This window comes from Glycine soja, chromosome 15 (genome assembly GCF_004193775.1).
Source record: "Glycine soja cultivar W05 chromosome 15, ASM419377v2, whole genome shotgun sequence".
NCBI classification, from domain to species: Eukaryota; Viridiplantae; Streptophyta; class Magnoliopsida; order Fabales; family Fabaceae; genus Glycine; species Glycine soja.
Window position 1 is genome coordinate 9,888,198 of NC_041016.1, and position 13,370 is coordinate 9,901,567.

The window sequence follows — 13,370 nt, forward strand, 5'->3', positions numbered from 1 at the left end:
ATAATTATCTTAACAATTGAACGAGAGCATTTTCAAAAAGTTTTTTCTACAAGAGGCTAAAGTGTCTAAGGATTTTTTTTTTATTATCTTATCTTGTTGAATCTATCATTTTAATATCCTCAATTCTAATTTAAATTTCAACACTTTTTTATTTTTTTTAAGGATTAATTAAGTTTTTAGTCTTTCAATTTTTAAATTATAATTTCTAGTTTTTTTTATTAATTTTTGTTAGTATATTTAGTTTCTTATTTATTTTTATTATTCAAAATTAGTCACTGTCCATTTTAGTTCTTCATTTATTTTATATTTAAGATTAATTTTCAACAATAGAAAAAAATAAGATACTAAAAATAACTAAAAAAAATTTCAAAGACTAAAATTGATGATAAAAAATTAATAGAAGACTAAAAGTTATAAAAAAAACTTTTTGGAGAATTAAAATTTGGAACTAAAAAAATTTGAGGGACTAAAAACTTAATTAACTTTTTTTGTTTATAATTAAAAAATATTACTTTCACAATACAAAATATTTATCATAATTCTATAATGTTTATTGTAAACTTTAATTATAATATAATTTATATATCAAAGAATATTTATTTAGTATAAATATTAATTATAAAATAAACATTATTCTGTATAATGTACTTACGTGTGAAAATACTAATACTATATTTTTACTTAGTTTGAATACATATTCCTTCATTTTTTTTTTTCTTTGGGTGTTCTTCTTGACAACATTGCATTCAACCCAACCACTTTTTTGCAAAGCCACCATACAATTTTTTTTCTCACCCTTCGTTTCTTCCTCAAAACTATAATAAAATAAAACAAATATACAAAATTTCAAAAATAAAAATATAAGAAGAAGACGAAGGTACCTTGTTTGAAGTTTGAAAAAACGAAACATTTGTGAAGTAGACGAAAGTTTTGGTGATTTTTCGTTGCCTTCCGCGTTGAACTTCTTCCCTTCCCCGCCACCTCTTCCGCCGTCCACGGCGGTTTCCGCCTTACTCCGACGGCCAAGCTCCGCGGAAGTTGCTAACTCGTAAGCCTTTTCGCTTCTCTCAGTTTATCACAACACTCTCCGATTCTTCTTCTTCTTCTCTTTCTCTTTTGCTGGTGAGTTTCACAATTTCTAAGGATATTTTATTTTGTTATACTTTATTTATAGGTTCTTATCGAAAAAAATGAAAAGATAAATTTACGTTTGTTTCATTAATTGCGGGCATTGAAGAGGGAGGCGCCTTGGGTTTTTAAATTTTTATAGTAATTCATTGAAGTGGAAAAAAGTTAAATTTAAGTGATGTTATGGAGATTTAATGTTCAAAGGGAGTGGCTTAGTTAGTTCAATTAAACCTATCTCTCTAGTTTGGGAAATTTTGGCTTCAACACCTTGAAGAAGCTCTCAAGTGATTAGAGAGGTGAGTGCCATCTGTTTGTTATTTGGATTATTGAAAGTTGAAAGTCTTTTAGGATAAATAAAAATTTTGTTTGGGTTTTCAAATAAAAGGGGACCAGCTTTGGTGCTGAGATTTTTAGGGCTCTGAATTCTTCTTTTGGTTGGCCCTTTCTTCATTGAATTAGTTCTTTAGGGCTCTTGCAAGGATCATATGTGTACAAAAAAGGGGGTTGAAAAAAGAAAGAAAACAAAAGCTTTTAGGGCTATTTGGAGTCTTTGATATTTTCCAATCAGTCTCCTTTATTCAGATGCTTTTTACTGCAGACATGCACAAATTCTGTTTTTGCTTAGGATATTATATAGCTTCTGAACAGTTTTTAAACATTTCTTTTTTTGGGGTTAAATTCTGTGGCCCATATCTATATGCAGTTTGCTACAGTCTAACAGTGGCAGTTTTGCCGCAGCATGGTTTTATTGGATGTAAATAGTGAGGCAATGTTGCGATCTCTGCGTAATTTCTAACTCATTCAGTGTTATGCCTTAAGGAAAATTTATTCTGGCCATAGTATGAAAGGAATTTTATACATATAGTAACTCTTGTAGCTTGCTTACTTTGTTCTGCTACTGTTTGCCTTGTTATTATATCTCCAAACAGGAGTATACCCTACTACATTTCTGGAACTCGACAGTTGACACTTCCAACCTCTTTCAAAGTCATCCAGAATTCTTCACCTGTGTATAGTTAGAACTTAGAAGTCATGTTGTATCTTCTTAAGCATCCTTGTTTTACTTTTTGGTTATTAGCTGTCTCTTCTGTTGTCATATAATGTGAATGTTAATTGGCCGCAATTTGGCTAGAGAATTTTTGGTCTTAGTCTTTAAGGTAGATTAACTTTTTTTCTAATGCCATGTGATTGTTCTTGCTTGATTTAAGTATGTAGAATCAAACGTTCACTTTGAATTTTTAATCAATCTCAGCATCATGCTTATGTTGTGTTTTTGTTTCAGTTCATAGTCCTCTGGCATCACAATGATGACACCGGAATCATTGGAGGAGTTGGAAAAACATGCAATCTCGGGTCATCATGTGAGGGGGAATAGTGAATATGTTAGACTTGCCATATCGGATGAACCGAGGGCTGTTGAAACTGAAATGCTACAGCCTCTAGCAGACTCAAGAATGAAATCTTTCATGTGGTGGATTAAAGTCTTTTTATGGTGCTTTATCATTGTTATACTTGGTCTTGTTATATTGAAATGGGGAGTGCCATTTACTTTTGAAAAGGTACTTCCTCTTGCTTTACAATTGTTCTGGTACCAGAGTTTCTTTTCTTGATGCATGTTTACTGGGGATGTGGGCTTTGCAATTCCTATTCAGAAATTAATCAATACTGTGCTGTTTGGCTGTTGTGGATTTATTTGATATTCATAAAATTATGTCATTCGTGTGTCACTTTCTGGCTCCTAATTGTTTTTAACTGAAACATTTTATATGACAATGATATTTAAAGTTTGACATTTTCCTTGGCATCACATCTTTATGTATTTGGTTATTATTTCCAATTAGATTAATAGAACCACTAGTTCTTTGTTCTCTCCCACTTTATATAATTATATGGCTTCAGTTTGCAGTTTGCTATGTTTCAATTTATGTATGATCTCATGCTGTCAATGCTATATTTTTTTCTTTAACTCTAGTTTGCAGACATTTTATAGTTTAGTCCTTATGAGTATCATATCACGAAATGACTTATGGTAATAAACTTGAAGAGGTTTGGGAACTGCATAAATATTGAAATTTTTGCTATTGCCTTTGAACTAGCTTAGATCAATATTTTAATTCTTGTGGAATAGCTTACACTCCACATGGTTGCTGTTACTTCATATTTTGAAGCTTGGCCTTTCTATTTTTTTTTTTGTAGGTCCTTTATCCAATCATGGAGTGGGAAGCAACTACCTTTGGCCGTCCAGTTCTTGCCCTTGTACTTGTTGCTTCTCTGGCTTTATTCCCAGTATTTTTTATCCCTTCTGGCCCTTCCATGTGGTTGGCTGGGATGATTTTTGGTTATGGCCTTGGCTTTGTTATAATAATGATTGGAACAACCATTGGGATGGTCCTCCCTTACTTAATTGGACTAATTTTCCGTGACCGCATTCATGTAAGTCATTTTGTTTCTCATATGATAAATGGTCTAGATTGGTGTTGTTTTTCGTTTTCTTTTAAGTTGTTTTTTCTTTGAGTTTCTGTTTATGCTCTTTATTTATATATGGTTCAGCAATGGTTAAAGAGATGGCCCAAGAATGCTGCAATGATTAGGCTTGCTGGGGAAGGAAGCTGGTTCCATCAATTTCAAGTAGTTGCTCTATTTAGAGTTTCACCTTTTCCATATACCATATTCAACTATGCTGTAGTAGTGACAAATATGAGGTTTTGGCCGTACTTATGTGGATCAATAGCAGGAATGGTGCCAGAAGCTTTCATTTACATCTACAGGTCCGTTCTTTCGTATTTTGTCTTTTATGGTATGTTTGGATGGGTGGCAGGGGCGGAGGGCAAGATTTTCTTAAGGGGGAAGATAATTTTTTTTAAAAATATACTTACAAATATAATTATGAAGTATTTTCTTAAAAAGGGTTACTTTTTCATTTTGACTAAACAATTATCCTTGTTTGAAAATTGAGATATTTTCATGTCTTGACATTTTGACAACCCCCTCCCCAAATTTCCTCCTCATACCTCCAAGGGAAAAAAATGGTCAGAGTCAAACTTTCTGAAGTTTGTTTGAATACAGACATATATGACTATGGGAATAAAATATGCTTTGTTTGATCCCGGGATATGGCTGAATCCATAGCATGTTTTCCTTATTAATCTTTGGTAATACATCTATGTTTTTCTCATTTGAGCAGTGGTCGATTAATAAGGACTTTGGCAGACGCACAGTATGGGAAGCACCAATTGACCACTGTGGAAATCGTGTATAACATTATTTCATTTATTGTTGCTGTTGTTACCACCATTGCCTTCACTGTTTATGCAAAAAGGACCTTAAATGAACTCAAGATTGCAGAGGCCAATCAGGAAGCTGCCTCTGTATCTGGGAGTGGTAATCTTGAGATGGAGAAAGGTTCCCATTGAAAGGCCTCATCAAATTTCCCACGACAGTGTACATTTATGTATAAAAATTGGGTTAGGACTACATGTACCATAGTGTTTTTCACCCTCCCACTTAGGCCATTTATTGATTATTGGAATGAGTATGTAGGGTAGAAAAGTCTGCAAATGCACCAATCGGGTAAACATGATAAACGGCTGTTTATAATAAATTGGAAAGAGCTTTACTAACGTTTTTTATTTTTATTTTTTATAAAATGAGAAATTAACGATATATTTATTCTTAAACTTTAGTAATTGAGATGTAGTGTAAATTAAACCAAAGGAGTGTATCTTTATTTTACAAATAATATCATTCTAAGGAGGGGTGTGCCACTTTGGGTAAAGAATTATAACATTCTCTTCATATTTGTCTTATAAAATGTATACGTCCTCGCCCGTCGGGACCAGCAGAGCAACAATTTCCATTATTTATTAGATAAATAGGATTATATTAATTTCTAAAGATAAAACAATACAAATATACAATATTAACTTTTACCATACCACAAGGGGCTTAGCCTCTCTGTGCACTTGCAACCCATGAACAATAAGATTTCATTGATGATGGATTTTGATTTTCTTCGAATTGAAAACTGAAGAAGTTAGATAAAATATAAGATTTCAATGCATACATTACATCTCTTTTCATCATACAAAAATTGGAATTTTTATTGAAATTTTTGAAAAATAAAGGCGGGAATTTTATGTAGATTCAGAGGTGGGAAATGTTATATATCTTTGTTCTTCTTGTTGTTATTACTATTATTATTTTATTATCAGTTTTGACTTTGGTAAATTTGCTTCTTTTTTTTCAACAGTAAATCTAATCTAATGGTGTTTGGTTATATATTGTTATTATAATGATTGATTCTTGTTTGGCCTTGGATGGAAGCTTAATCAGTGGTCATTGTTAATCCTTTAAATTTGCAAATATGTTGAATTTAGAGTCAAACATTCTCTCTACCTAGTAAAATAAAGTAAAGAGACACTAAGTAGAGAGAATGTTAAATTTAAAGTGAAACATTCTATCCAAATGGGTCAAGTTCTATAATAAATACACTTTGGTATCCTAGAGTATATATATCTCATTAATTATAGAATGTTAGACAAGCAATTTACATTCACATTAAATAAAGAGACACAACTGCAAGCATTAGAATTATTTGTTATGTGTCATTTTGCAAATAAAGTAAAGAGACACTAAGTGGAGAGAATGTTTCATTGTAAATTCAACATGTTTGCAAATTTAAAGGATTAACAATGACTACCAATTAAGCTTCCATCCAAGGCCAAACAAGAATCAATCATTATAATAACAATATATAACCCAATACCATTAGATTAGATTTACTGTTGAAAAAACACAAATAAATGCAAATTTACCAAAGTAAAAATTGATAATAAAATAATAATCATAATAACAACAGCAGCAAGAACAAAGATATATAACCCTTCCCACCTTTGAATTTACATAAAATTCTAGCCTTTATTTTTTAAAAAGTTCAATAAACATTCCAAGGCCAAACAATAATCAATCATTATAATAAGGGTATATAACCCAATACTAGTGGATTAGATATACTGTTTAAAAAACATGGAACATATGAAAATTTAAAGTTAAAATTGACGATAATAATCATAATATATAACTCTTCTCACCCCGAATCTAATTAAAATTCTCGCCTTTATTTCACTAAAAACTTAATAAAAATACCCATTTTTTTATATTATGAGTAGAGATGTAATATAAGCATTGAAATCTTAGACGTTACCTAGCTTCTTGAGTTTCATTATGAAGAAAATCAAAATCCCTGTTTGAAGCAATGTCAAATCTATGTGAACAAGTGTTGTAACTTGAATGACGATGTGAGATTGAGATGACAATTGAGGGAGGTCGAGGAAGGTCCAAGTCTAAACTGCTTTAGGTGTCACTTGCACGTTATCGGGTGGGTCGATTATCCTAACTATAGTCACATAATTCGTTCAACTGAATAGAGAACCGCGAACTGATTTGTGTGTATCAATCCACGGTTCTTTTACAAACCGATACTCCCAAATTCGTACTTTATTTTGTCAAGGTGAAAAATGGAAAATATTGCAATCAATATGTGTTCAATTTGGCAGTGAAAAGTTTGCATGAATGAAAGATCAAGAATGGGAAAGATTGTGAGTAGTGAGACATTGTGCTGCGTAAGGCAGAGCGTGTCTAGGTTAGGCAAACAAAAGCTGAGAATGGAAGTTAAACAGTAAGAGAAATGAAAAGATTTTGATTTTACTCAAGAGTTATAAACTTCTAGTTGCAGAATGATTTTGTGTATCTGTGGCTACTTTTCTTGATAAAAGTACAATAAATAATCTCAAATGTTAAACGTCAGCATAATAAATAATATTTATTATTAAAGGTCGCTAGAATAAAGTAACATTAATTATTAACAGGCTAGCAAACAAAATAAAATAAAAATATTAATTATTAAAGGCTAGCAGAACAAATTGATATTGATAATAATGTTTACATTATATATGTAAATTTATAGTTTTTTACAAGATAAAAAATTGATTGGTACTATTTTATAAATTCAAATAGTTTACAAAATATAGCAACTGTGTATACTTTAGGGAGGTCTCTCACTTAGAAGGGGAAATGGTTTAGTAGTTGAAGAAAAAGCAGTGAAATAGGATGGTATCCAAGAATAAGATAGAACTGTTGCTGCAAAACCAAACACAATTAGAAAAAATAATAAAGGCTAAGTTGGGGACTAGGTTGCTCTCTTTTAAGACATTTCACATTTCTGTTTGAAGTGTGCAATAGTCTACAACCTCGTCATCTCCAAAATGAGTTAGAACTCTCTCTGCACATAAACTAACACCCACACAAAGCTCCAAATTGCTCCAAAACTCACAAAAATTAAAAAACAATTTTTTCAATTTATTATTTTCGTTCAGCTACTGTTCCCTTTATATATTCTATCGGTCATGTCTCTAGCTTGAAAAAGGTTTTATGACCATTAAAACCAAATATTCTAACAGACCAATAACTAGTGTATGCCTTTTTAAAGCTCTAGCGTGATTTTAATATTTTTTCAGGTCTACACGTACGTGTATATATATATATATATATATATATATATATATATATATGGAAATGACATTCAAATCACATAAAGCAAAAAATATATTTAAGTCATTTAAAAAATTTATTGACAACCAAAAATATATTTGTCATTTTAAAAAATAAAAACAAAAAATCATGTACGGACTACTAAGAGTCTGTGAGAGCTTGAGTGCTGAAATGCGTAAGCTTCACACAGTAGCTTCATTTGATAAATAATTTGCTTTTAAATAACTAACAATATGTTTAAGAATGTAGCTGAACTATTGGTGTGTCCCCTTTACAATCATGATGAATTCATGCTAACAAGAAATAAGAACCAAATTATTGTATTTTTTTATATAAAAATCATTATAAAACCAATTAGTAATGTTGTATTGATGACACTTTTCAAGTTTTTCTAATATCAAAGTTGAATTCATGCTGGTGAATATTTGTAGAAGAATAACTATTGGATGCATTAGGTCTCTCAAAAGGAGCATGGACAATGTGGGGAAGCTCAATTGTAGATGTTGTTGCATCTTCCATCATGATTATTGCTTGTTCATCAATTTGGGTTGATTCTTTGATCATGTGGTTGGACTGCCTTGTATTATTGGGGGAGCCACCTTTAGTCCCTATCAAGGAAGATGGTTCTGCCTTTTCAGCCTTGCTTTTGCTACCCATCTGCTCTCATTGTGAGAAGAATAAAGCAAAGAACACAACAAGCATGTTAAAGTTTTGATCAAAGCTTATATTGTACTTTCAGTTAAGTTTTTATGAATCTAATGGAGGAAGCATGTCCTTAGATTTATCCAATTACCTGAGTCACAATTGTGTACAAAGGCAAGGTGCTATAACTGCAAAGCACTTGAACAATTACACTGTATGACATAAATATTACCACTAAGCGTTAGATGAGAACATAGCGCATGTTTCTATGTTGCAATATATAAAGTATTTCATGATTTTCTATTTTTCACTTTAAGAGAGTATAATACCCCATTATAAGTCTTGGGATAACGTAGGCTATTTTCTCCATAATGCATGAATCCAATCCATATGTTGTCTGCATAGGGAATGATTAAGAGAGAGAAAAATTATTTGTTAAAAATGACTCAGATATTTCACTTCTACATTGACTTTTTCCAAGCTAAGTTGAAAATTATGTTTGATTTGATTTGAGAGGGAAGTTTATAGAGCAAACACTCACCCAAATCCAGAACAAAAATGCAATCTCAAAAGAGTTTTGAAACAAAATGAAGTGAAGTAAGTGAAGGACTAGGGATGGACGGGTAAACCAAAAGTATTCATCTGATGGCTTCACTGAACGGGAATCTTCCTTTCCCATCATATCTATTGATTCCTGAGCCAAACGAGCGATTATGTGCTCCAACTTTGCCCCCACCAGAAGTAGAAGCTGTTTCATAAGCAAGCTTAATACAAGTCTCACCTTAACAAAATTTCATTCTTCATTAGTATTGTCAAGAATAAATCATCAATTTAGCCCCCCAAGTATATTACTCTCTCTCTCCTCTTGAATATCCATGGGTTTGGTCTCTAAGTTGATATAAGGATTTTCTGATACGTAATGCTATGTTTGGATTAAAATTTGGAAACATAAGTTTTTGTTTGAATCAAAAGTATGTTATAAACTTAAGTTTGTTAACGAGTTTATAATAACATGATTATGTTTGGATATTTTATTTTCAAAAGTAAGTTGATAAAATAAAATTTGTTTGGATAATATCAATCAAAAGTATTTTTACTACTTCATGTTTCTATCGTAACTATACAAATTAAAAGTATTTTACTTTAAAAGTAACAAATTACCCCCAAACTGTTGGTTGCAGCATTAATTTTTGAAAAATCCAAACATAATACAAAACTAAGTTTGGGACTCCAAAAGTATGTTCAAGGCAACGGGTAGTCCAACATAGCCTAAGAAGATTACTTAACATGATTTTTAATACTTAATTAAGTGATTACTTGTATATATATTTTTTTCTTTAGGCATCATTTAGGGAAAAAAAAAAGTAATAGTCCTAATGTTAACAAAATATCTATTTGAAAAGAATGCAAATCACTTACAATCAATGGTAAAAAGGCTAACCAGAAATAAGTGTGCCATCCTGCATAGTAAACTCATAAGTAGGTAGATATAAAACAGTCATTGTTCAATTCAATAGAATATAGCCAAAGAGGATCCTAATTAATTAAGTATTTATTTACCTTCAAGATCCATCAGCAAAAACAGCACAACAAAGAGCCACAGGTACCAGCTACGGTATGTAAAACAATCAAGAACGGTTGGCTTATTACAAATCATTTTTTCTTTCAATAAACTAAAATAGATTATGAGATAAACTTTTTTAAACTCTTACCTTATGCCTACAACTGTTTTGAAGTCGACTTCAAGTGTCCGCAGCATGTAATTATGAAAATTATATTCCGGGTTTTGTGGGTGGTGTTCCTGGAAAAGGTTACAAGTAATGTAGTTTATATTACTTGCATACCATAAATTTAATTATTCTCCGAAAGATTAACAATATATTATAACCAGATCTTAACCTTGACAAATCCGTACCGCAGTGCAAGGTAGTCAGATTTTGTAACAGAGCCATGAAATTGCTTGAAGAATGATCTCTGCCAATACAAACCCAAACTGAAGGGTAACTCATGAAAAAAAAAACCACTAAACATCCATACATATTAATTAATGTATTCTCTCTTAGCTAGCCTTATGACTTTTATTTCATTTTTTTTTTTAAATCTTTTCAGATACTATTACTTAAATTTAGTCTACATTGATTTGGATTTGAATTTTAAATTTTCACGCAATTTCAAATTTTATAATACTAAAAGATATACCAATGATTATTTCCCATTGATTGTAAATTTTTTTTACACAGTATGATTATGTTTGGTTTAGGGAGGGAGAAGAAAAATAAGAGAAAAATTTGATGGGTCCCATATGGAATTCACATTTTTTATACTCTAATTTAATTAAAAAAAATTCTCTTCTATTTGATAGTTTCATTTTAGGTGATATTGACAAATACAATAAGAATTATTTTTATAGTTACATTTTTGGGAAGGACAAAAATGGTAGTGAAAGGGATAATTCCAATATTAGTATAGTAACCGGTATGAATGATATAAATGATAATGATTCCACTGTAGGAAATCTAGTAATTTTGCTAAAAATAAAAAATATGTGTTTGGTTTGCATTTTTATTTTCTAAAAACTATTTTCATTTTCAAAATATTAGAATTCTGAAAACATGTTTAGTTTGACTTCTTATTTTTTTCATTTTATGCTTTTCAGTGAAGCTAAACCGGATTTTATTGTTTCCATTTTTTGGTTCGTTTGAAAAAATATTTTTACTGAACATGTTTTCAAAAATCCAATCAAACACATTTCCATCACCATTTTCTATTTCCAGTGAGAATGAAAACAGGAAATAATCAAACCAAAGCATTTGTGTTTTCATCCTCTGAACTAAACACATCCTACATGCACCTCTATTAACTCTCAAACACTATCTTTCTTATTAACCGGTAGAAGTTTGCTATTCCATTGTTAGAAGAAGACTAAGCAAGGTTCTGAAGACTTACCAGCCAACTAATAACAGCTGCTCTTCTCCAATATCCGTCAGCATGCACTTTGAAGAACTCACGGTAATCTTTTTCTGCATTTGAGAAAAGCTAGAAAGTTGAAATATGAAAAGACAAATTGTTTCATTTTCTTATATAGATCATCTGAAATTTAGATTCAAATTACAACTTGAACTTATGATCTTGTTCCTACAATAATCCTCCCAGCTGTTCCATTCGCGGATCTACACCATGTAAATTGAACATTAATATGCTGCAAATCATGGATGGACTATTACTTTTACTAAGCATGTATCAACTTCAAGGAGTATCATATTCATATCACCAACTTTTTACCTTTGCTCCTCCAAGAAGCATTGTGGTGACACAGAATATTGCATGTACAACGGCCAATACAAAGATAAAAATGTGAAGGTGATGTACAGATTCCAATGATAACAATGGAACCTTCCCCTGATTAGGAAAAAGAAAGGAATGGATTATAAATATGTAAATCAAATAATTTGTCTTTACATTCAAGTGTTATTTTGTGAGGGTTTTTTTTTTTTGGCTAAATAAGAGTACTCTTTCCAGTTTTATAGGATTCCAATATTCTTTGTCAATAACATTGGTAGCAACCTCAATAAATCAAAATAAAATAATTGGCTATTACCTTTTGCCTACAATGATCTGAACCAGTATCAGTAGAAAAAAGCCTCCGTCTGTTTATTATAGCATCATAGTATATCTGATAATGCTCTGAACCTTCTGGAGACCTATGAGGTCTCTTGCATGGAAGCATTTGGGTTGCAAGATTTGGTGAGATACAAATATCGCTTATTAGACCTTGAAATACGGTTAATAGCAGGGAAATGAACCCTAAAAGCATCAATTCTGGTGAAAACATAAAGTACAGATTGATCAGGCTAAAGAATTAGATATTACAGTGGACATCTACAGAAGAAGTATCATAAAAGGTTGTATGTACTCAATAAATGTGAAGCAATGTTTTGTACTCCATAGGATTGAGAATACATTATGTAATCCACTTCAAAGTACAACTATTACTTATGTTTACTTTCTTCATTTAGAAGACTCAATCCGGTGTCTTTGGATTTGAGATTACTTATTTGAATAATTTAATTCCACAATGATTCAATTTTTGGGAAGGAACGGGGGCAATATTAATTGAAACATTTACCTCTTCAAAATTGTAATAATATTCTCTACAGGTCTAAATGTTAATAAACAAATTGTATGATGTGTCAACATATAATATTTAACAGCATTTTATGCTTGAGAGTGAATCAAATTTAAACTCATAAAAGAACCTACCTTCTTCCAATTTTGTCAAGGCTTCATACAATGCAGTCTGACCTTTGCTCTTAAGGTACTGTAACATCCAACCGAACAAACAACTCATCATGAACATTAAGTAATTAAGACATGCCAAAAAGAAAACAATTACGTAACAAGAATAACAGCAACTCCCTTAAACAGAACAAAATGGTTGAGAAATCAACTAGGCCACAAGAAATGTGAAGGCATGTGTTAGTTCACCTTTCCAAGTTTGTGAAGGGCACGCTCAACACAAAGAGAGATGAAAACAATGATGGAGCAAACAACCGCAACAATCCATGTTGGTGTATATTCCAGAGACTGGTTCAATTCTTCTGCCATGTTTTGCACTTTTGTTACCAAAACAAACCTTTCTGATCAATATGTATTTAGGCCTGAAAGTGATGGTAGTTATGGTAACAATATTCTGCATGGGGCAGAGTTGATGTATGCCACAGCAAGCAAGGAATGTTTCCCAACTTGTCAAGGTATCAGACAAATAAATGAAGTTGGCAAATGCATTAAAGGTGGAACCAGATTCAAAGTGGTGGTCACGAGTAGCGTGCAAGATTGACTAATAAAGTAAAGATAGTTTGTTTCACAACCATGGTTTCCATATATCTCACCTGACATATTCACATTGGGACACCAAAAAGAATTGAAAGTACATTTTAACGTGTAACGTTGTTTTTTGTTTGTTTATGTGGAACAAAAAAGTCTAGTGTTGTCAATTATACGATTCACTGGTTTGCCCCTTGTCTCTCTTCTTTTTAGGTTCACTTGTCTCC

At 31.5% G+C, this 13,370-nt stretch overlaps 2 protein-coding genes across 3 annotated transcripts; one reads left to right on the forward strand and one right to left on the reverse strand.

Moving 5' to 3' along the window:
- The first annotated feature begins 832 nt into the window (after positions 1–832).
- LOC114386706 (transmembrane protein 64-like) lies at positions 833–4,791 on the forward strand. Of its 2 annotated transcripts, none has more exons than XM_028346745.1 (5): positions 833–1,048; positions 2,411–2,687; positions 3,325–3,561; positions 3,679–3,896; positions 4,313–4,791. In XM_028346745.1, the coding sequence occupies exons 2-5, from the start codon at positions 2,433–2,435 to the stop codon at positions 4,539–4,541; spliced, it is 939 nt and encodes a 312-aa protein (XP_028202546.1). In that variant the 5' UTR covers positions 833–1,048; positions 2,411–2,432; the 3' UTR covers positions 4,542–4,791. The 2 variants fall into 2 exon arrangements, with proteins under 2 accessions (XP_028202546.1, XP_028202547.1); XM_028346746.1 differs by having other exon boundaries at positions 896–1,122; positions 4,313–4,690.
- Positions 4,792–7,981: 3,190 nt separating this feature from the next.
- LOC114387457 (MLO-like protein 13) lies at positions 7,982–13,043 on the reverse strand. The gene is made up of 14 exons (XM_028347650.1): positions 12,805–13,043; positions 12,580–12,637; positions 11,918–12,138; positions 11,602–11,718; positions 11,435–11,489; positions 11,266–11,339; positions 10,219–10,293; positions 10,032–10,120; positions 9,880–9,929; positions 9,739–9,779; positions 8,861–9,067; positions 8,649–8,716; positions 8,471–8,531; positions 7,982–8,334 (listed from the first exon to the last, which is right to left on the reverse strand). Exons 1-14 carry the CDS (start codon positions 12,922–12,924, stop codon positions 8,059–8,061), a joined length of 1,512 nt encoding a protein of 503 aa, XP_028203451.1. The 5' UTR covers positions 12,925–13,043; the 3' UTR covers positions 7,982–8,058.
- Positions 13,044–13,370: the final 327 nt, after the last annotated feature.

Excerpts from the sequence above, each read along its gene's own strand:
- LOC114386706 (XM_028346745.1), top strand. The coding sequence starts at position 2,433 with ATGATGACACCGGAATCATTGGAGGAGTTGGAAAAACATGCAATCTCG. Across the intron at positions 2,688-3,324 it reads TGCCATTTACTTTTGAAAAG|GTCCTTTATCCAATCATGGA; the intron begins GTACTTCCTCTT and ends TTTTTTTTGTAG. Across the intron at positions 3,562-3,678 it reads TTTTCCGTGACCGCATTCAT|CAATGGTTAAAGAGATGGCC; the intron begins GTAAGTCATTTT and ends TATATGGTTCAG.
- LOC114387457 (XM_028347650.1), bottom strand. The coding sequence starts at position 12,924 with ATGGCAGAAGAATTGAACCAGTCTCTGGAATATACACCAACATGGATT. Across the intron at positions 12,139-12,579 it reads CTTGACAAAATTGGAAGAAG|AATTGATGCTTTTAGGGTTC; the intron begins GTAGGTTCTTTT and ends TGTTTTCACCAG. Across the intron at positions 9,930-10,031 it reads AAAACAGTTGTAGGCATAAG|CTGGTACCTGTGGCTCTTTG; the intron begins GTAAGAGTTTAA and ends TACATACCGTAG.